The following is a 23,733-nucleotide window of genomic DNA, read 5'->3' as shown; positions in this document are numbered from 1 at the left end:
GCGGCGCGTGGAACTGGAGTGCAGGGAGAGCTGGCCGGGCCGGGAGAGAGAAGGGAGATGAGATGGGAGGGAGATTTCTACGCAGGCGTCATGTTCTCCCTCCCCCCCTTGTCTCCCTCTCTTCTCCCTTCTCCGCATCTCTGTCTCCTCCACTATCATCCTGCCACTAATCCCTCACTCATTATCTACTCCTCACAAGGCTCTCGTTCCCCAAAACTAAAAATTTACAAGGATATAATAGTCTCCTACAGCCAGAGTCGTTTTCTATGGTGAGTTTAAGGCAATAACCCTGTTTCCATCGGCTTTCCCTTCCCCTTTCCCGGCCAGCCTGCGTTTAATAGTTGCATTTATGTCTTGTTTGTTATGGAAATCCCCGTGAGGGACACAGACCCATCAGCTGACACAGTGCAAACAAGGGAAGCAGTGTACACAGACCTGGACCAGCTGACGGTGTGCAAACAAGGTGTACGTCACTGCGGGTGCACAACTTTGTACACTTACCTGAAAGAGAAAAAGGGAATGGGAAAGTAAGTACACAAATAATAATAAGGTTTTCTCTCAGCTTAAAAAAATAAGATAAAACAAAACGGGTACATAAATATGTTACACTGACAGACAAAATGCAATACTGTTATTCACTTAAAAAAAAAATAAATAAATAAATAAATAAATAAAAAAAAAAAAATAAAATAAATAAATAAATAAATAAATAAATATATATATATATATATATATATATATATATATATATATATATATATATATATATATATATATATATATATATATATATATATATATATATATAATGAAGCAAATAAAATGCGATGAAATATAACATTTACACTCTACTAGAAAATAAGACATGTAAATAAACAAATAACAGTAGACGAAATGCAAATTGACATTTACTTAAAAAGTAAAACATAAAGAAATTATAATAATGAAAACAAAATGCAACAAAAAAAATGACACTCTACTGAAAAATGAAATATGAAAATGAATAAACAGACGAAATGCAACAGTAATGAAATAAACTTATCATTTACTAAAAGTCAAACAGATAAATAAATAAATAAATAAATACATAAATCAATAAATAATAATGTAATATAAATGCAATAAAACAACACTGACACTGTAATGAAGAGAACGCAGGTAGACAAATGAACAAGTAGTAATAAGACAAAATGCAATACATACAAACGCCAAAAAAGGAATAAACTAGTAAATCAATTAATAATAAACAGGACATGCAATACTTTTAACACCCCTATATTATTGGTAAAGTGTTACAAAATATCTATATGCACGGTCGACCCTGAGAGTAATATTAGTCATGTTGCAAAAATGTTTCAGACAAGAGAATCAGTACCATTTATAAAATTGCATCCGTCTGTCTCATCCTCAGTTCTTGGTCTTTGTGGAATTGTTAATAAAAAAAAGTCACTATTTATTTCTATTCTCTCTGAGGATATGATTCACTGGACTATGTGATATCATTTCTCTGGACGACTGTATCATGATCTTTTTTCATTAGTCTTTTATATAAGGGAAGCATGTTCATCAAACGAGTCCATTAATTGTAGTGCTGTCTGTGAACTCTTTTGTGTAACTTATGAACTGTATATTAATGAATGTTTACATTATTCATTCAAAAAATTTTCTCTCTCTCTCTCTCTCTCTCTCTCTCTCTCTCTCTCTCTCTCTCTCTCTCTCTCTCTCTCTCTCTCTCTCTCTCACCCGAATCGGTTCCGGTAGGGACGGGGTCGTCGGCCGTCTGAATCCGGATTATCGGTGTCGCTGGAGGAGTCGTGTTCGTAGGCACCACGCCGCTCCTTGCCCGACGCCATCATGCCATTGCCAGCGCCACACCTGCCAGGACACATACAGACATAAAGGTAAGTCAGGAGAGTACAGTGCTACATTCTTCTAATTAATTTATATGAGTAATGATACTTTCAGTTGACATAATGCTCCTGTCTAATCTTATCACTAATCAAAAACAGTTCCATTCAGTGAGTCTTAAACCATAAAAATTCCATGGTTTAAAGGTAGTAGCGATCTTCATGGTTTAAAGATAGTAGTGATCTTTAAACGAATTCAGTAAGACTCAAATAAAAATAATGTCGTTGTTTAAAGTGGCGATGTTTTTCCAAAGTAATTAAGTCTTCAATGGTAACAGTTCCAGGGTTTAAGGTAGTTAATTTTTTTCTGTTTTGAGTCACACTTATAAACAATGCATTAAATTATTATAATCTCAACCATCACAATAGGAAAAACACTCAATTTATACCACAATCAAAAAGAATAATTAATAACACACAACATAACTATAATCTTTAACTATAACTATGGTAAATACAATGCCGTTAGGGTTTTCAGTAAACTTCATTATACATATACATAGATGAATTGCACACACACACACACACACACACACACACACACACACACACACACACACACACACACACACAAACAAACAAACAAACACACACACACACCATATTCACCATACAATTATTCACAGCCACTCACTCCTTCCCTCCCTTCACCTCATCACTTCACCACAATCACAGTCTTCACATCACAAAATAGTGCATGTTTCACCGAGAGCATAAAACACTACCATTATTTTTACGACCGAGTTTCCATTATTTCTTTTACATTATCGGTGTGAACAGTTTAGGTCCATACTCCATACAGCGCTACACGATACACCGGGACGCGTATACTTGGCTTGTTAACAGGGCAGCGGAAAGAGGATTATCTGCGTGTACAGTGGTTCTTTCTTTTTTTCCTCTTTTTTTCACTTTATTTTAATTTATTTATTTACTTTTTCTTTCACGCGGTTCAGTTTGTCGGTTTGTGGGTATATTAATCTAACGAGTTGTTGTTGTTTTCCTGTGTTTTTGTTTTTGTTTACCTTTCTGTTTTTTGTTACTTATTTTTTTTTGTTATATCTATTCATTTATCCATCCATTTATTCTGCAAGATTCAGTTTGTCAATAAAATCGCCAATTAAGTTGCTTTTCCGCTTTTTTTTCTCATTTTCTTTGGATTGTTCTTTTTTTTACCGATATCGTGCTTTTTTTTGTCAGTTTGTCAATGAAATAAGCTAAAGATTTTTTTTGCTTGCTTTTTTTACTTTTTTTCTTTCTCTAGTAGCTTTATTTATTTATTTATTTATTTTATTTAGTTATTTTTATTGATTTTTTAGGTTTATCATTGTGGCCATTTAATGACAGGCTTTTCTTTTTTTCATTATCTCCAGGTTGTCTTTCTGCGTTGTATTCTATTTCATTTTTGTGTGGTTTATTTTCCCAATATAATAACGAGTCATTTTAATCCTCTCTCTCTCTCTCTCTCTCTCTCTCTCTCTCTCTCTCTCTCTCTCTCTCTCTCTCTCTCTCTCTGTTTAGCTCATCCAACTTTTCTACTTCAGTTTTGTGCAAGTATCAGTTTGTATACATGACAACTCAACAAGTCGCTTTTCCCAGTGTTCCCCCCTCCCTCCCTCCCTCCCTCCCTCTCCCTCTCTCTCTCAGGAAGACACGGTTTATCGCACAACACTTCATCACTCTCCCCTCCAGCCAACCCTCGACCCAGTCAGCCAATTTTCGCCGGGAATCTGTTTGAAGAGCGGAATTAGCTAAGCTCTGTACGCTGTGGGACAAAAAAAAAAAAAAAGGTAGAGTCTATTTACTATATTTGCTGCCAACCACCCGTCAACCAGTTCGCTTCCCCATACACGTGCCCACATACTGTCATACACGCACTGAGTCTATCCTTAGCTAAGTGGCAAAAATATATCGCAGTTTCCTCCACATTCTCCTAAACGGAATAAAATAGTGAAAATACATTAATAAAGACAAATAAATAGAAGTTTATTTATATCGTGACCGAGGTGCAAAATTAAGAGAAAACGGCACTTCCGGTGAACAAAGAAGGAAAATTTATATTTCACTGTTTCGCCGTATAAAAAAAACATATACATATAAATAGTAAAGAGAAAATTAACTTCCAGCACGTGTATAAGTGAAATGCATTCGTTACCACTCAAGGCAACAAGACTGAGGGAACTATGTATACCACTCATTACGTACATATTAACAGGTAAAACTAGTTACAGTAATTGATTGTTAAATGATTTACTGAATGATTTAATTTTCTGCCGCAACATTGGGGTCATTGGAATCATAGAAAAATATTGACTGATTGACAAATTAATTCACTTTACTTTCACTCGCTGCAACAGGATCACTGGCACCGCATGAAAATATTGATTATTATTATTATTATTATTATTATTATTATTATTATTATTATTATTATTATTGATTAAGAGGGTCATATGTAACAGTATGAGATATTCTGATTGACTGACTCATTGTTTTTTTTCCTGCCACAAGTAACAACGACTGAAAATGAATAAATAAACAAAATGAAAAAAAAAAAAAAAAAAAAAAAAAAAAAAAAAAAAAAAAAAAAAAAAAAAAAAAAAAAAAAAAAAAAAAAAAAAAAAAAAAAAAAAAAATATATATATATATATATATATATATATATATATATATATATATATATATATATATATATATATATATATATATATATACATATATAAAAAGGGTAACCATCTTTTCCCTGAATCTAAAGTCCTATGTTTAGTTTTCCTTTAGCCTTCAGTATTCTATGTTTACTTTTCCCTCTATCTCAAATCCCCAATCTTTAGTCCACAATCTCAAGTCCTCAGTCTTAAGTCCACAATCTCAAATTCCGAATCTGAATTAAGTCCACAATTTCAAGTCCTCAGTGTTAAGGCCACGATCTCAAATCCCCAATCTTAAGTCCTGGATCTCAAGTCCTCAATCTTAAATCCTGAATATTAAGTCCACAATCCTGTCCTCAACCTAAAGTCCCTTGTGTCTAGTTTTCCTCCAACCTAAGTCCTCTGCTTAGCTGAGAATCAACCGTCAGATTTCGCAAGGGGACTGTCAGCAAACTCAGGGGACTCAAGAACAAGGGAACATACAAAACACCAGGAGGGGGAGGTGTACGTTACTCAACTGACCACCACTATACCTGTCCCTCACACCTGTGCACGGTAGCCAACTATTTACACACACCTGAGTTACGTGGATTTACGCCTCAATAAATGAATTCCCAGGAGTGTAGCGTGAAATGCGTCATATAGTATGGATATATTTAGTGTGGGTCCCTGTTAACGATATGCCATGTACACACACACACACACACACACACACACACACACACACACACACACACACACACACACACACACACACACACACACACACACACTTGCCAACACACACACACACACACACACACACACACACACACACACACACACACACACACACACACACACACACACACACAAGGTTAAATAACTGCATGTTTTCTTTTGCTCTTAAACTAATAACCTACATGTTAATTTGCTAGTACATATGAGTATGCTAATTAGAAAACAATAACAAAATGATAAAATACCCCGGTCTTAAAATCATAAAAGCAAAAAGAGCATATTCATTTTATTTTGCTTTTAAACTAATCACCTGCATGTCAGTTTGCCCATATGCATGCTAGTTGAAAAATGAATAAACAAAAGACTAAATGCGTTACAAAATGCTCCTAACTTAAACGAAAACTTTACGAAAAGAGTTTACATTTTCATCACACCCGAATTTTGTAACATCACACGGAGCGACCTTGCAACACCTCTGTAGCCTTTAATTGCTTGAGACAGACTTGTAAAGCAGATTGTTTCCTCTCTGCCTTAATTACTCCTCAGCTGCTACATGAATATTTGTCTAAGCCTTCACCGAACAACATAACACTGGTGGAAGATTCACGTACACGTGTTACTTATTCATATCCCAAAGGTACACCTAAGGAAACACCTGTACATCTCGAAATTATCGCGCAATTATATGTAGTACACTTGGACACAAAAGAAGCAGCACTTTTTAAAAAGTTAAAATCCTTTAGTCGTTGTAATTATCAAGAGTACGTGCACTTTTCACGGCACCTACACCTTTTGTCCCTTTACTGACATCCTTTATACCCTCCTCCTCCTCCTCCTCCTCCTCTCCTCCTCATGTGTGCTGCACCGCATGTGACGCCGTGAGAGGGACTGTAGCACCTGACTCTAGTGGTGTGTCATAACCAAGCTGCGTCACTCCTCCCTCCTTCATCTTGCTATTACTTGCAGGTGGCTTAATGAAGGGCCGAGGTGAATCATCTCTCAGCCTCCACCCTCATTAATATAACACAATGACCACTTCACCTCATTTTCATCTCATTATTCCATTCATTACTACAAACAACTTCCAAGCTCAATAAAATCTATTGCTACTCGAAATCTAGTAAACAAACATATAATAAAGAACACAGGAACACAAGAAAATAATATAACAACATAAGAAAATAAGGGAAGCTGCAAGAAGCCGGTAGGCTTACACGTGGCCCTCCCGGTATAAAATACACCACCTAATCCACCTATCATCCCTAACCATAAATTTCTATAATCTTCTTTTCAAAATCTTTTTAGTTTCCTATTGACTCGGCACTAACAACCTCATTACTGAGTCTACTCCAGTCATCTATCACTCTATTTGGGAATCTCTCTCTCTCTCTCTCTCTCTCTCTCTCTCTCTCTCTCTCTCTCTCTCTCTCTCTCTCTCTCTCTCTCTCTCTCTCTCTATCGTCTAACTTTATCAAGCTTGAGCCCGTTCCTTCTAGTCCTATCCTCTCCTGTCCTGTCCTATCCACAAATTACAGTGAATAGCTAGAGACAATTTTAAACACACGATTACAAAACTACATCCTGAACGGTATCGACGGTGCAATTAAAGTTACTGAGTAACGATAAAGGATCTTCACACTCTCTCACTAATATAATGTGACCCAATGAATCACAACACGCAGCCCAAGAAGACGTCACGAACATTATCTTCCTCCAACAGCATTAACAGATAACAGTAAATGTCTTATGTCTCACTACCAGGAAACTTAATGAGGAGTCGAGTCAGACACATTATCTCCCGCTGCCACCATTAACGGGTAAGAAAACAATAGCTCTAATTAATTTTTACCTTACTACCAGGTGAAATATCAACATAAGGGAAGCTGCAAAACGCCGTCAGGCCTACACGTGACGGTCCCTCTATAAAACACACCTATTTGCACCTATCATCCTCATTCATAAATTTGTTTCGTCTTCTTTTAAAGCACCATAATACTTCACCACTAACATCCTGACTACAGACTTTATTCCATTCATCTCCCACCATTTGAGAGCTAATATCTTCCTATTTCTTTTTTATACGATCGTATCTAACTTTACCGAGCTTCAACCTTTTTTTTCCCCTATCCTGATTACTAACCCTACACAATTTTGTTGGTGTCATTCTTGTTATATCTCTTACACCACTTCATGACCTCCATCACATCCCGTCCTAATCTTCGCCTTTCTAAGGAATGTAATTTCAAAATCTTCAGTTTCCTTCCATGAAGTAACTGAACGAGGATCTACAAACATTACCTCCTTCTAACCTCATTAATACGTAAGACAAGATACCCATGAATCCCTCACAGCCAGGTAACTTGGAGGAATTATATACATCATCTGGTGACATCACTGAAGATAACAAGAATCACTGTCCTATTGCTATCTCTGAAAACATTAAGAGATAATACAACAATCAATCATACTATCAAATTTTTACCTCAACAAGGGTGCTCACTGATTCATCTTCACCCAATGAGGACTTACACTTATTATCTTACGAGTAACTCATTCTTGACTCATAAACACAGAGCAAACAATCTCATTTATTCCTCACACCACTTCATTAACTCGTGTTTAAATGAGGAACAGAAATCGTTCAACCTCATTCTTGACTCGCAAATACTACGAAATACACACTCATTCCTTACTCCAGCTCAATAATATTCGTTTCTGAGAAGGATAAAGATAACTCATCCTCATTCTTACCTCACAAATACTAAAGAAAAACAGACTCATTCACCTCATTCACCTTATTCCACCTCACTAATACGTGTTTCAGTGAAGGAGAGAAACTTATCAGCCTCATTCTCACAAACACCAAGGACAACATTTATTTGATCCTCACTACACTTCATTCTTACCTCACAAACACTAACGATAAACACACTCTTTCATTTGATCCTCACTACACTTCATTCTTACCTCACAAACACTAACGATAAACACACTCTTTCATTTGATCCTCACTACACTTCATTCTTACCTCACAAACACTAAGGACAACACACTCATTCATTTGATCCTCACTACACTTCATTCTTACCTCACAAACACTAACGATAAACACACTCTTTCATTTGATCCTCACTACACTTCATTCTTACCTCACAAACACTAACGATAAACACACTCTTTCATTTGACCCTCACTACACTTCATTCTTACCTCACAAACACTAACGATAAACACACTCTTTCATTTGATCCTCACTACACTTCATTCTTACCTCACAAACACTAAGGACAACACACTCATTCATTTGATCCTCACTACACTTCATTCTTACCTCACAAACACTAACGATAAACACACTCTTTCATTTGATCCTCACTATACTTCATTCTTACCTCACAAACACTAAGGACAACACACTCATTCATTTGATCCTCACTACACTTCATTCTTACCTCACATGCACTAAGGATAAACACACTCATCCATCTTCTTCAATTCCACCTCATTAATATCCATTTCAATGAGGATTCTCACTCATTACTTCAATCGAGCCTCCTTAACAGATCGGGTAATTGAGGCGTCACGCTCATTACCTCGCTAATGCCTCTTATAATGAAGATTCACGCTCGCCAAGTGCAAACCATAGCGGCACTGATAACTTTTGACGTGGTTGAGGGGCCGGGAGAGGAAGGAGAGGGGAAGAGGTGATAGTGAAGGAGGATATAGTGAAGGAGGTAGATAATAACACTGATAAAGATAGATACACATACCAATAAACAAATTTACAGATACAGATGAGAAGACAGGTACAGAGGGACAGATAAACATGTAAACAGATGGAAAGACAGACAGGTGTGTAGATAGAAAAAAAATAAAAAAATAAAATAAAAAATTTAAAACATAGAGATAAAAAAAAAGCCAAAAAAAAAAAAAAAAAAATAGGGAGTGAAAAAAGACAGATCAACAGATAGGTGGGTAGAAAAAAAAAAAGGCAAAATCAACAGGTAAATAAACGGAAAGACAAGCACGTGGATAGACAGGTAAAAAGTATGAACAGATTAACACGTAAACCGGTAGACAGGTGAATATATAAGTACAGAGATGATGAAATTCAGAAGACATACATAAATAAGATCAAACAGACAGACTGAAGGGTGGACAGGTACAAACATATACAAATTAACAGAGACGGATAAAAAGGTTGAGAAATATGAATGAACATAAACACAAAAACTGTACAAATATAAAATGGAAAACGATGAACAAATAATTCAGCAAAAAAAGAAGAAAAAAAAGAGAGAGAGAGAGAGAGAGAGAGAGAGAGAGAGAGAGAGAGAGAGAGAGAGAGAGAGAGAGAGAGAGAGAGAGAGAGAGAGAGAGAGCGCTTTTGTGCTTTTTTTTTAGTATTTTATGTGTAGTGAATTATAAATTTTTGTCTTGGGTAATTATTGTAATAACTTTAAAACGTAAAACTTAAATCTTATTATAGATATGTTTAAATATGAGAGAGAGAGAGAGAGAGAGAGAGAGAGAGAGAGAGAGAGAGAGAGAGAGAGAGAGAGAGAGAGAGAGAGAGAGAGAGAGAGAGAGAGAGAGAGAGAGAGAGAGAGAGTAAAAAAGAACGAATAAAAAAATAATAAAAAGATAAGAAGCGCCACATAGAATAAGAGAGAAAACTAAAACGAACAAAATCATTAAAAAATACAAATTGAGGAAAAAAGAAGAAAAAAAAATCGCAGGTAAAGAACCCAAGGAAATAAAAACAAAACAAACCATACATAAGAACACACAGAGGAAATAACAAAAATAAAAGCGAGAAACAAACAAAAGACAAACAATTACAAGCGATGATAAGTATTAGTCGAGGATCAAAACAAAAAATACACCAGTTTTAAAATGATTAGTATTGTTATTGGAACTTGTACTGCACAATTTGTTATATAGAATCAGGCCTATCCTAGTGTCTCCCTGCCAGGCCTAAAAAAGATATATTGTTCTAGGCAATATTATAATGGAAATAAACCCTTGATTAAACTGCCAATCAAGGTTAGCATTAACAGCAGCCAGGTAAAGGATGTGCAGGTGTTCTCTCTCTCTCTCTCTCTCTCTCTCTCTCTCTCTCTCTCTCTCTCTCTCTCTCTCTCTCTCTCTCTCTCTCTCTCTCTCTCTCTCTCCCTCTGCAAGAAAGGCAAAGAGTAAACAAAGGCAGCATTTGGTTTCATAAAAGGACGAACTTCAGGCGCAAAATTATACTTCCCACGCCGGAAGCGACCCATCACACACACACACACACACACACACACACACACACACACACACACACACACACACACACACACACACACACGGAGGACAACACATGCACATGACTTCTACAAATTACCTCGCACACCTGAAGGAAAGGAGCAAGAGAGAGAGAGAGAGAGAGAGAGAGAGAGAGAGAGAGAGAGAGAGAGAGAGAGAGAGAGAGAGAGAGAGAGAGAGAGAGAGAGAGAGAGAGAGAGAGAGAGAGAGGGAGAGAGAGAGAACGGGTGAAGTGATCTGCTTTAAGTAACTGGAGGTATCTCTCTCTCTCTCTCTCTCTCTCTCTCTCTCTCTCTCTCTCTCTCTCTCTAGTAACGAGACATGAAAAGAGAGAGAGAGAGAGAGAGAGAGAGAGAGAGAGAGAGAGAGAGAGAGAGAGAGAGAGAGAGAGAGAGAGAGAGAGAGAGAGAGAGAGAGAGAGAGAGAGAGAGAGAGAGAGAGAGAGAGAGAGAGAGAGAGAGAAAGATTAATGCCACGAAAAACAAAAATGATGCCCTAATGTTGCAAGCGACCGAGAGAGAGAGAGAGAGAGAGAGAGAGAGAGAGAGAGAGAGAGAGAGAGAGAGAGAGAGAGAGAGAGAGAGAGAGAGAGAGAGAGGTTATTTTGTACAATCACCTCATCTTAATATGTTTACCTCTAATCGCTGTCGTTTCGCCCAAAATGAGAGAGAGAGAGAGAGAGAGAGAGAGAGAGAGAGAGAGAGAGAGAGAGAGAGAGAGAGAGAGAGAGAGAGAGAGAGAGAGAGAGAGAGAGAGAGAGAGAGAGAGAGAGAGAGAGAGAGAGGATAAAGGAAAGGAAGCGACGTAGGCAGGTAACATTCTTTGATCTTAAGCTCATTATTATAATCAGTAGTAGTAGTAGTAGTAGTAGTAGTAGTAGTAGTAGTAGTAGTAGTAGTAGTAGTAGCAGCAGTAGTAGTAGTAGTAGTTGTTGTTGTTGTTGTATGATAGTGTTGGTTTATTTATCTCGTTTCTCACACAATACCACCCTCCCCAACAATTCTCTCTCTCTCTCTCTCTCTCTCTCTCTCTCTCTCTCTCTCTCTCTCTCTGGCCAGTGTCCCTCTCCTCCTCGTCCTTCTCTTAACCCAATGAAGACCTCACTCAAGGCTAACATTCATCCTCTCTCCAAGCTTCCTCCTCAGCCTCTCTTCCTCCTTCCTTTTCCCCCTCCATTTGTCCGTGTTAAGTTTGGGTCGTTATGAAAGGGTTGTGTGTGTGTGTGTGTGTGTGTGTGTGTGTGTGTGTGTGTGTGTGTGTGTGTGTGTGTGTGTGTGTGTGTGTGTGTGTGTGTGTGTGTGTGTGTGGTTGGAGTGGAATATCAATAAAAGTACTGTTTATTTAATATGTATGGCACGATGTTTTAATCTCTCTCTCTCTCTCTCTCTCTCTCTCTCTCTCTCTCTCTCTCTCTCTCTCTCTCTCTCTCTCTCTCTCTCTCTCTCTCTCTCTCTCCTCACAACATGCTATAATTACCTCTCATTTCCCTGCACTTAATTCACTCGTGGGAAAAAAAAATCTTTTACCTGTACAGTTCACACAAAAGGTAAGGAAGCAAAAACACTTCAGGTAAAAGAGACACTTGCTATCCCTCTGCACTATCTTCACAACCCACGCTGGAAATGTAAATCTCTTATATTTATACTAAAACACGGTGCTGTCTTGTTTTTCATCCCCAAGCTCTTATTACGTGTTGTTTCTCCTTCCTGTTACTCTCCTCCACTGTCTCTCCTTCGTGTGCGTCTGTTTGTTATTGTGTTCTGTTTGCGTCACCCCTCAGTTAACCTTATTTTCCTGCTCGCTTTACTTATTCAGTTCAGTTTCTCGTATTTGTTCTCCCGTCTTCCTCGTTGCCCCAGTTCCCTCTGTCCGCTTTCATCTTCCTTTTCCTTCCTTATCAATGTTTCTGTTCGTCTTCCTCTTATCTGTTTCTCTCCCTCCCTTTGTTCATGTTTCCTTCATTCCCCTTCCTCTTTTCTTTCCTTTTCTCCGTTATACTACTTCCCATCTCTTCGCCTCTCTATCTCTCCACTCCATCTCCTCTTTCCTTCGCTCTCCTACTCCTTAACTTTGTCCAATACATATCTTCCCTATTTATTTCTTTCCTCCCCACTCCTATTCTTCCTATCACTGCTCCTCACAATTCTTCCCATTCTTCCTATCTACGCCCCATCATCACCCCCTCTTTCTATACCTGCCCTTCCTTCCCTATTCCTACTTTGCTGTCTACCTCTTCTCCTCCCTATCCTTTCCTTTTCTATTCTTCCTACTTTTGCTCTGACCTTTTGCCTTTCCTCTCTTCTCGTTCTTGGTATCTCACTCCTCTCCGCTCTCCTCATTTTTCCTGCCTCCCTCCACTCATCCCTACTCTCACATCTCCCACCTCTCACACTAGATCATAAATACCACGCCTCATGTATAAGATTCACTAAAAATATAACAAAGGCCTGAAAAATAATACGTTATACTGTTCATAATGTATAATTCTCACATCCTTAATTCATTTTCCTAAAGTTTCTCTCAGTAGGATCGTTGTTAGGAAAAGAACGTCAAGAATTTAAGTAATTGTGTTTTCATGCTTGTGTAAGGAGGGTCGTTCTCATTATTGTTGTTGTTGTTGTTGTTGTTGTTGTTGTTATTATTATCATTATTATCATTTTAAGTATACGTTTTTTTTTCTTACAGTGGAAGTAGAAGTTAATTAGTTCCCTATTGTTAAGGTGATATTAATGGCAAAAATCGTGAAATGCTGCTGCTACTGCTCTCTCTCTCTCTCTCTCTCTCTCTCTCTCTCTCTCTCTCTCTCTCTCTCTCTCTCTCTCTCTCTCAGCAACAGCACGTCATTTTTTTTTCTTTCACGTGGTAGCATCCTCTCTCTCTCTCTCTCTCTCTCTCTCTCTCTCTCTCTCTCTCTCTCTCTCTCTCTCTCTCTCTCAGCAACAGCACGTCATTTTTTTTTCTTTCACGTGGTAGCATCCTCTCACTCACTCTCTCTCTCTCTCTCTCTCTCTCTCTCTCTCTCTCTCTCTCTCTCTCTCTCTCTCTCTCTCTCTCTCTCTCTCTCGGGCGCACCATGACGCAATACTTTTCAAGTGCCGACGCTCGACAAATTCATTTTACGCTCCATCAGATGTCCAACTAATTACTCACTTTCACAGCCCAATCTTTTTATCCCCACCCCTCCACCACCATACTCTCTCTCTCTCTCTCTCTCTCTCTCTCTCTCTCTCTCTCTCTCTCTCTCTCTCTCTCTCTCTGACGTGAGCAGTGCGTCAGCCTCCACATATCAACGAGCATACCAGGGTTCAAAACTCGTTGGGGGAAGAAGCAGTGTACTTATTGGCATTCAGGGAAGGTAAATGTGACGGCCTTGGAGACGTGGCCGACTTGTGGTGTGGTGGTGGTGGTGGCGGCGGTCCATTACGTAACATACAAAGGACAAGGTAATAGGAGGATGCTGCGTGCCAAAGCGCCATATGCTGTACCTTGCGTCTAAAGTGTTGTTGTTGTTGTTGTTGTTGTTGTTGTTGTTGTTGTTGTAGTTGTCACTGATGAAGGATTATACAGGTAACATGAATGGCTGTATGGGTAACGATGATAATATGATGACCATAGTTTACAACAACAACATCAACATCAACAACAACAACAACATCAACAATAATAATAATAATAATAATAATAATAATAATAATAATAATAATAATAATAAGTACAACAACAAGAACAACAACACGTTTTTAAACAGCCACAGGGGCATAACAAACCCTTACCTCACATTCTCTTGCATTATAAAACTTTCACTTGCTTCTCTATTCACACAGGCATACTCATTTGCATCCCTACAAAAGCTTTCACCCAATTAAACAGCCATCCATTCACACCAAAACAGCCGTCAGTCCACCCAACACTTCATATTCAGTCATGCATATTCTCAGTGTCTTTAAATGTACCATAAACTCTCCTCACTTTTATTATTCTTTCAACTGTTAACCTGAGTAAAAAATTACAAAAATCCCTATTCGTCTCTCATTTTTTTCTTTTATAGTTTCTTTCTCATTAGACATTCCATCAACCTAAGCTTTAATTTTATTACCATGTCTCCTCACATTTATTTCTGTTCTCTGTCACCTGTAACTTCCTTCCACTATATCCTCTTATCCTCATCATTTCCCATCTTTCTACTTTCTTCAATAAGTTTTACACACTTTTTTACACTACATATTTATTTTTCTTATATTTCTTATCACTCTAACACTTTTCTTTCCAATGATTTCCTGCATGTGTCTCTAAATTTCCTCACTAGTACCTTATCCTCTTCTGTCCACCTCCTATCTACATAAATGTCACCACTTTCACCCACACCACTATGTTTGTCACACTTATTATAACAATGTATTTTTTTAATCCCATAAACCTCCTCAGTGTTTGCATCTCCATTCACATTCTCCAAGTCATCACTCAGCACTTCAGTCACTCTTGCTAAGTTTGTCAAGTATGGAATTTATGAGTGAGATGTTATTCTATACAAGATGTCATGTGTTCCTAAAATTTAATGTAAAACTGAGAAAATCACATTCTTATTAATTACAAGATGAATATAGCACACTAAATTTTAAAATCCAATGGATTACTTGTAATTATGTAAACAAAAGGGTAGATGATATAAGTGAAGATTTACTATCACTTACTTCCTATTGTTGAGCTAGACTTGCACAATGCATCTGATAAAGTCAAATGCCAAGTGTACAGATGTGTAATAAAAGATCACAGTGTGCTGATATGTTGTATGAGTCATGTGATGGTTGAGACCAGATTTCGAATAATAAAAACAAACAATCAAGGAAAAAGAAAGTCATAAAGATAAGAGGACGGGAAGACAGCCACTTGACCCCATGGAAATTAACCAGTCGTTTTACACTTGATTAGGTCAATTGGTAGCTTCACCCAACCATCAATGTTTGATGCCCTATCATTCTTTTTTTGCAGGTTCATATTAGAAACAGACTGATTTTACTCTTCACTTCCAACACAAAATTCACTTTATCACAAAAATACAGCTTTGACATTTAGCCTTTTCCTTAATGATTTATGGCACTCAGTAATATAAGAGACAAAAACAAGCAATTTTCTGTACAAGATGCTACAGTGAAGAGTATTTTAAAACTAAATGTTATGCCACATCATTAGCTTCAGATCCCTGGACCACCTGCTAAAAATCCTTGGCTACACTGCTGTAAATCCCACCACCACCAGCATTGATTCACTTTTTGAGGTGATTTTTTGTGATGATTCTGTAAATTTCCAGGCACACTTAAGTTTAGATTGCATATATCCAGACTCCATTCCTAATTTCCCACCAGTTAAGATATTTTCAGTGATTGCAATAATCAAAACACTGCCACTATACCAAACATGATGCATTACAGTAAGCTTGGGCACTGAATTTTCTTACATCTGACCCAGAGAGGAGGATACAGCAGCACTCTCTTTAGCTGAGATGAAACAACCAAAAGTATCACTATATATCACACACTGAGGCAACAAAACAGTATGGTTCCTTGCCTTAACCATTACTACCCACGCTGCACCACAGCACTGACCCATCACATGCCACCAGTGAGGGCTGTGATAGCACTGACCACTTCCTGTAATTGAAGCCTGACTCAGCTCCTTAAAAATACAGTAGACTAACCTAATTGCAATTCCTGATACTCACACCCCAAGGCCTAACTTACACCACCTCAAGGTCCTCATTAAATACACACACACACTTACACACTCCCTATTCCTTATAATCCTTTCAAATTTTACCCTTTCACTGCCATGTACAATAATCCACAGCATTAAGAGCACTGCACAAAATATTTACAAGCACCCATACAAAAGAAAAGGATTAAAAAGGTAGGTTAACTAAATTCTAACCAGATTTATGTTAACTGTAGAATAAAGGCGACTGTAGAATAACGAGAAAAGTCTGAGTGGTTTGTGTTTGAAGAATAAATGTGGCCAATACCAGTGAAAGGACTAGACACTTTCTGACAGACGCACACACTCCCAAGGTCTAACACACACAACCAAGGCCTTACTTCCTCACACACATTCCAAGACCTATACACACCCATAGGTCTTACTTACACACAACCAAGACCTTTTAAACACTCATCCACACACTCAACAACCCCAGGTACTACTACACCACACATTCACATACACTCAAGGTCTCAAAAACAATCACACACCCTCAGTCTTATTCACACATCCGCCAGACCATACCAACAAACCCCTGGGATCTTACACACTTACCCACGAACTTAAACCTCCATATGGTCTTACTTACACACCCCCAAGGTCTTACTTAACACACTTACAGAGCCTCAAGACTTATTAATTAATGCAGTTGTAACTCTAACCCACACACCATCCAGTCCCATACATCTTACCTAACCAGAAGCTTAATTATATATAAACACCCCTGTAACCATCACTTCCTGATAAGAAAACCCACATCACTGGGATAAATAAATAAATAAACAGCTTTAGTCAAGGATGGGAAGATGTCTTCAGGCAAACCAAGCTCTTATCACACTAGTCTCGGTCCTAATGGGTAAGTTCCTAGTATTTTGAGTGTACTGGGATGTTACCTGAGTGTGGGGGAGGAGGAGCTGCTCAGAGTCCGGGAAGGAAGCGAGGAAATAGGTAAATTCGGTGAACACAAAGGTCAGGAAGAGAAAGACGGACCACCACTACACGCGTTCGATGCTCACAGAATAAACATTGATAAAAAAAAATAGAAAGGAAGTTATCATATACTTGAAACATTCATGAAAAAATTAAATGTACCTAGAATTCATCTCATATTTACGGTAGCAATGGAGGAATAGGTATTTCTAGCCCTATGAGATTACTTTCTTCATTTTTGCATAAATTTTGAAGAGGTATTTAAGTTTGAACTTTTATGATAAATAGATAACACTTCTCAATATAGTTATAAAATTTATTAAAATAAGCATATCTTTATAGGCCAAAAGTTAGAAATTTTTACTATTGCACAAATTTAGGGAAAACTTTTTGCTTAGCAAAAAAAAAATAAGGTTTTTACTAATCTATCAACAAAAAAAAAAAAAAAAGGAATTATAGAAAATATGGAGTAGGATGAAAGTATTGAGTGACGAGAGAAATTGCAAAATATAAGTGAAGTGAATGAAAGAGAGTCGTTGCGAAGACACAGTCAGTCATCATCGTCATCATCAGAGGGTCACAGTAAACACAGGTGACGCAAGTATTTCCATGTTTTGTTGGTTTTCTCTTGCATACAGGATGTTTCAAGGCCTTGCGGTGTTTCCTGTGTCTGTCATGTTATGTACTGAGGCTGTGTGTGTGTGTGTGTGGATTGCCATCTATGTAGAGTGACTCCAAGTAATTGCATCATTATTTGAGCCTTGCCGTCATTGGTCATGCAATCATTACTAGAGCTTGCAGTCATTATCATTACAATCTTGCAATCACTGTAATATAAAAGCATTGCAGACACCATCATTGCAACCTTCCAGCAGTGAATATGGCACCATTATTAAAGCTTTCCAATCACCATCATCACAGCCGTGCAGTTTTCCACAAACCGCACCACACTAATTTCAAGATGTAAACAATTTTTCAGATAATTTTGATGGGTTTCAAATCAGTCTGAAAGTTTCATGGCAAAATCTCATCCCTTTTATTATATCATGAGTGAGACCCCATTAATGAGATCTGTCTGCTCTTAACTGACACAGTTTTGTAGTTGCCACACACCACTATCCTGAAGGTAAACAGTTCAGGAAGAATCCAGGTTAACCTCACCTCCATATGTAACATTCCCAACTCACAGCTTGAGCCAGGCCAAAGCTGCCAAGGATGCATTTTACCAAAAAAATATTAAAGTTCTGTTCATTAATTCATCCCTTGTTAGCTTTTTTTCACAATTTGCAATGTACGTAAGGTCTCAGACCTTGAAACGCTGGGAAAATATTTTAAAAGCACCTGTGAGAGGCAGAGGTGTGTAAAGCTGAAGCTACTAGGGAATAACGCCCAGCAAGATGCCCAGTGTGTAGTGCTTTATTAGTCAAGCTGGCATGGTGCTGGGTGGCTTTGCATGACCCACCACAATAACCACACTGTTAACACTCATCACAACCTGTAGAATCCATACGTATGAGAAACAAAGCACTGTCCAGTATTAATCCAATCTAACATAGTTACCGATAGTACCTCTTATCTATAATTCATTAATCTGCAATATATTGAGGTTATGTAGAGATGAGCATGATTGTCATATGACCAAGAGGACTGGTGGTTGAGCTTGCAAAGACAATTTGAGGTTGTTATTTTTCACACCATACACCCGTGATTCCAAAACTTTTCAGTGTGTTACCCAATTTAACATGCCACATTAGTGTTGCCAGTATTGATATAGTATATACAATAGAGATATTTTCTTTTGTTTATTGCTGATGATGGTGATGATGATAAACATAAAATGACTGTCATATGCATTTCCAGATCTGTGATGTCAATGGGATAAGAGAAACAATAACACTTATTCATCAAGCAGAACTACTAAATATGCCATAAGGAACAGCCTCACTAACATCCCACAGAGCCCACAGCAAGTCACGCTCCCAGAGGATAAACGTGCCTCAGGATGGAAAATGATACGCGATGTGACTCTCAAACATCAAACAGCAGACATGACAACCTACCAGACAAGAGTGATGGACCAGCCAGCAACTCACCCAAGCAAGGGAGTGAGGAGGAGGAGGAGGAGGCTGCTCAGAAGAGTCAGCCAAACAACATTAGCTCAGTAAATACAGGAGAAAGTGAGACAGACTCAGGTAGTGTGTGGAACACCAAACAAGGAGTGGAAGAAGTGGGTGTTTCATCACTACCAGACATTGATGACTCATCAAACCAAGATGTAAAGTAACACTGAATTTTCATTGTATTTACTAGGTTGTGAATTCAAATGTATGCCAGGTATGAAATTCCTTGAGAATGAATGGTAATAATGCAGCATTTAGGAATAATATTGAAACGTTAAGGTAGTCTGATTAGTTTGAGAGTAAGCATTTCTTGTTCTTCTTACTTGTGTAGGGCACAATATTTCACCAGCCAATTTGCATACATTATTTCATAAATGCATCATCATATGACGAAAATATTTTCATATTTGCAAGGATTTTAAAGATTGTTGTAGATATTTATATAACTGACTTGGCTTTCTATTTTCATCTGCTTGTATTTAAAATGAAGAAGAAAATGTTAAGCATTTCACCACCACAAGCCATTGTACTGACCACCCTCCTTTCCTACAGAGCACAGTCAGAAGGCGGAAGGGCAAATCTGAAAATGACATCTCAGAACTGAGAAACCGCACCAATAAACCGCGTGACACCTTCACGGAGTCGTACGACACCCACACAGCTGAACCGGATCCAAACTCTCCAGAAGGAGTCAAGAAACGGGAAAAGATCAAGAAGATTCAGGAAGTGTTGTCATCTGAACCACTGGACTTGGAGACGCTGAAGGAGTTAGCCATAAGTTCTGGAGGACTTCTGGATGGTATGAGGCTGACTTGATCACATAAAGTGTGGATAGATATAATTTTGCTGCATTAAGAAAATTAGTAGCACTTATTTTATATATATTTTTTTTTTTGTTGGAAAGGGGACAGGAAAGAAGAGTGGGCCATCTGTGACCGCCACTTTTTTTGACAACTGTTGACTCACATTGTAGTAAATAAGAATGAAGTGTTCCTTTTCCAATCATGCATAGTGGATGATGTGATTTTTCACACTGAATTGATTACCTTGCTCAGATGGTCTTCGAAAGGAGGCATGGCCACTCCTGATGGGAATGGGCCAAGAGGACCCAGAGATAAAGAAACCAACACTGGAGGTGGTGCAAGGCCACCGTGACTACCAGCAAGTGGTGCTGGATGTGAAGCGAACCCTCAAGCGCTTCCCACCAGGCATTGAAGACTCACGCCGCCTTGTGCTGATGGACCAACTGACAGTGCTCATTATTAGGGTGCTCATGAGGCATCCAGACCTTTACTACTACCAGGCAAGAACACTAACTTGGTGTTACTTTCTTCACTCAACCTTTGCTAGTGTTGTTACCATACTTAGAACACCTCTTCAAGTCTAACAAGTAAAGCTGGTGAATTTTACTGCAACCTTTGTAATGTAACAGTTTAAGCTTCCCACTGACTTCTCCTCCTGTCCCTCCATTCCGTCCCATCCAGGGTTATCATGACGTTGCCATCACCTTCCTGTTGGTGACAGGGGAGGACATGGGCTTCCGGTTAGTGGAGAAACTGTCTGTGACCCACCTAAGGGATTTTATGCGCCCCACCATGGAGAAGACCAACTACTACCTCACTTACCTCTACCCCATCCTTGAAAATGCTAACCAGCCACTCTATGAGTGCCTTGAAAAGTAGGTTGAGGTGTGAACTGACCAGATGTGGCAGGAGGTATGATGGAAAAACTGCATGTGATAGGAAGGACCATAATGGGATAGACCAAACCAGCATGGGAATAGGTGGATGATGAATTATAACATAATGGAATGCTATCTGTCTGTTATTGTGAAAGAAAAGGATAAGAATTAATACATTGGGACCAATTTATATGGAAATGGATGAGATGCTTGATGTATCTGCTAAACTAAGATATGCCTAGAATATAAATACACTACAATTAAACCTTTTCAGTCATTTAGATATATAAAAGACAGGTGTGGTATGGTTGACAGTGCACACACACACACACACACACACACACACACACACACACACACACACACACACACACACACACACACACACACACACACACACACACACACACACACACACACAAGAATAGATGCACTAACCTCACACTTGACAGGTCTGGGGTGGGGACTGTCTTCTGCCTGCCCTGGCTCATCACTTGGTTCGCCCACACGCTGTCTGATTACCGGCATGTTGTGAGGCTGTATGACTTTTTCTTGGCCTCACCTGACCTCATGCCAATGTACATTGCCACAGCCATTGTCCTGCAAAAAGAGAAAGAGCTTATGGCTGATAATGAAGGGGAGGTCTCCTCAGTCTTTGCCATCCTGTCTAAGGTAAATAACTCTAATATGGTCTTTGCTTCAATTAATTTTTTAAATGATGATGTATTTCATAGTCACATTGCACACTATAGTAACTAATGGCCATGCTTAGGGTGACTAATTCATGTGTCCAATCTCTAATGCCTGTTTGATTCCCCGGCTTTCCTGAAAGGACCCGGACAACTTGCCCTTTGAGGACATCCTGGTAAAGGCGAGGGAGCTTTATGAGAAGTACCCGCCAGATCCCCTCACTGAGCGTGTGGAGAAAATCATAGCTAGAAGGTAAGTGGAATATACTGAACTAATTTTATGATTTGGAAAAGCATGTACAATTAGGAATTAATTTATCTACTTATTAAACTATTTTTTATTTTATTTAGAAAGGACAATATTATGTCACCAGAGATGGAGGAGGAGATCAAAAGATACATAGTATAGAGAATACGAAAAAAAATTAAAGTGCTGTCAGTTTTGAGGCAGTTCCCAAATGGCAGACAAGTAAAGAAGTATTTGTTGCTTTCAGGGAGGAAGAAGAAAAGAAAGAAAGACAACGCATAGAAGAGATGCGCAAGAAGGGTGATATGTATTGGAAGAAAAAGAATAGAGGGATGATGAACAGGATTTTCACTTACCTCCCCATCCCCATCCAACTGATGGTTCCTGCACGGTCAGGGAAGCTCATCAAGTTGGCTCTCTTCACGTTCTCCGTCATCCTTGCCCGCAGCCTCTACAAGCAGTACTACACCTCTGCCATTGAGTACCCCTCCGTCCCAGAATGATAACGTCTGGCAAGCTTGGTTGGTGCACCAGTTATGTATCACTCAAGATTCTTCCTTCTTACTGGCCAGGATTGTCTTTCTTCCCCTCTTGCATTTACTTTCCAGCTTTTCTTTGCTGTCTGTCTTTAATGATCCTGTGCCCATGACCACCAATGTAGTTGTTTTCAAGTCTTAGAGATCCCATTTATTCCTGTCAGCTTGTAAACTCAGTAACTGAAATTAAAAATGTTTAGTGATAATCTTCATGTTATGTTTAATAATGAAGGGTTATTAGTAAAACAGTTTTCATTCAGACAGTGAGGTACTTAATCAGTGGGATTATAAGGGGACCTCAAACAGCTTGAAAAAGTGAACCAAGTACTGTGAGGAGTGGTCTTGTATGATAAAGGATAGCAGGTTGCAGTGTAAAGCTGTGTGCACCATTACGGAGTATAGGTTGCTGCTAGATTTCAAATTTATCTGGTCTTTTCAATGCTAAGGGAAAAGACATGTGATAATTAGTGCATCTCAGACCAAAATATTATTTAGATGGATGATTTTGAGAACCTAGTGTATGAAGTGTAAATATTAATCTTTGGAAGCCAAATTATTTTCTCTCCTTACAAAAGACATCAAATGATAGCAAAGGCACACCACACCCTAAATATGGATTTGTGTCTCACAGTCAGCTTGAACTACAGCTATTTACAATTTTTTTAAACTATAATGATTTTTCTGTTTTCTACTGTGGAGAAGAGAATAGAACAGCTTAAAAGATGATGTGATGTGAATAAAAGTCATACATGAACACGTATCCATCCACCCCTTATAAGGGACGTCATTGAGAGCACAGCATCAGAGGTGCTGACAACAGTGATAATGGGAGGAACATTTTTTTACATTTTAAGATATATATCTTCGTGATATTTACAAAAGAATTTTGATCGACTTGTGCTGATACACAGTAAAGATTGTGTCCTGCAAGCTCTCATTTCATGAAATTAAGAACCACCCACTGAAACACTCGGCTACAAATCACACTCCTTTGTCCACAAACAAAACAGTGGTGTCTTATGTTCCTGCCATGTTTTAGAGGAAATTACTTTTTATTGCTGATATATGAGTATTCCCATATTACAATTACATTGATTTGTAATCTGTTTCTTTTCATCTATCTAACTATCTATCTATCTATCTATCTATCTATCTATCTATCTATCTATCTATCTATCTATATATATATATATATATATATAT

The 23,733-nt window shown here is 38.3% G+C and overlaps 2 protein-coding genes across 13 annotated transcripts in view; one reads left to right on the top strand and one right to left on the bottom strand.

Annotated features, from left to right (window-relative positions):
- LOC135090627 (BTB/POZ domain-containing protein 10-like) overlaps nucleotides 1-21,633 on the bottom strand; it is a 63,763-nt gene extending 42,130 nt beyond the window's left edge. For 7 of the 11 annotated variants that reach the window (XM_063987551.1, XM_063987553.1, XM_063987552.1 and 4 more), the window contains exons 1-2: nucleotides 21,497-21,633; nucleotides 1,744-1,875 (exon numbers count right to left, since the gene is read on the bottom strand). In XM_063987551.1, the coding sequence (XP_063843621.1) occupies nucleotides 1,744-1,875; nucleotides 21,497-21,549 (185 nt within the window). In that variant the 5' untranslated portion in view covers nucleotides 21,550-21,633. The other 4 variants (XM_063987556.1, XM_063987560.1, XM_063987559.1 and 1 more) reach the window with 4 other exon arrangements.
- On the top strand, nucleotides 17,753-23,083 carry LOC135090629 (TBC1 domain family member 20-like). 2 transcript variants are annotated; one of them, XM_063987563.1, is made up of 8 exons: nucleotides 17,753-17,849; nucleotides 19,118-19,532; nucleotides 19,930-20,176; nucleotides 20,433-20,680; nucleotides 20,862-21,055; nucleotides 21,511-21,730; nucleotides 21,891-22,000; nucleotides 22,242-23,083. In XM_063987563.1, the coding sequence occupies exons 2-8, from the start codon at nucleotides 19,260-19,262 to the stop codon at nucleotides 22,495-22,497; spliced, it is 1,548 nt and encodes a 515-aa protein (XP_063843633.1). In that variant the 5' UTR covers nucleotides 17,753-17,849; nucleotides 19,118-19,259; the 3' UTR covers nucleotides 22,498-23,083. The 2 variants fall into 2 exon arrangements, with proteins under 2 accessions (XP_063843633.1, XP_063843634.1); XM_063987564.1 differs by having other exon boundaries at nucleotides 17,790-17,854.
- Nucleotides 23,084-23,733: the final 650 nt, after the last annotated feature.

This window comes from Scylla paramamosain, chromosome 35 (genome assembly GCF_035594125.1).
Source record: "Scylla paramamosain isolate STU-SP2022 chromosome 35, ASM3559412v1, whole genome shotgun sequence".
Lineage (NCBI taxonomy): Eukaryota > Metazoa > Arthropoda > Malacostraca > Decapoda > Portunidae > Scylla > Scylla paramamosain.
The sequence above is the reverse complement of the archived record's forward strand: the minus strand, read 5'-3'. Positions and strand labels throughout refer to the sequence as shown.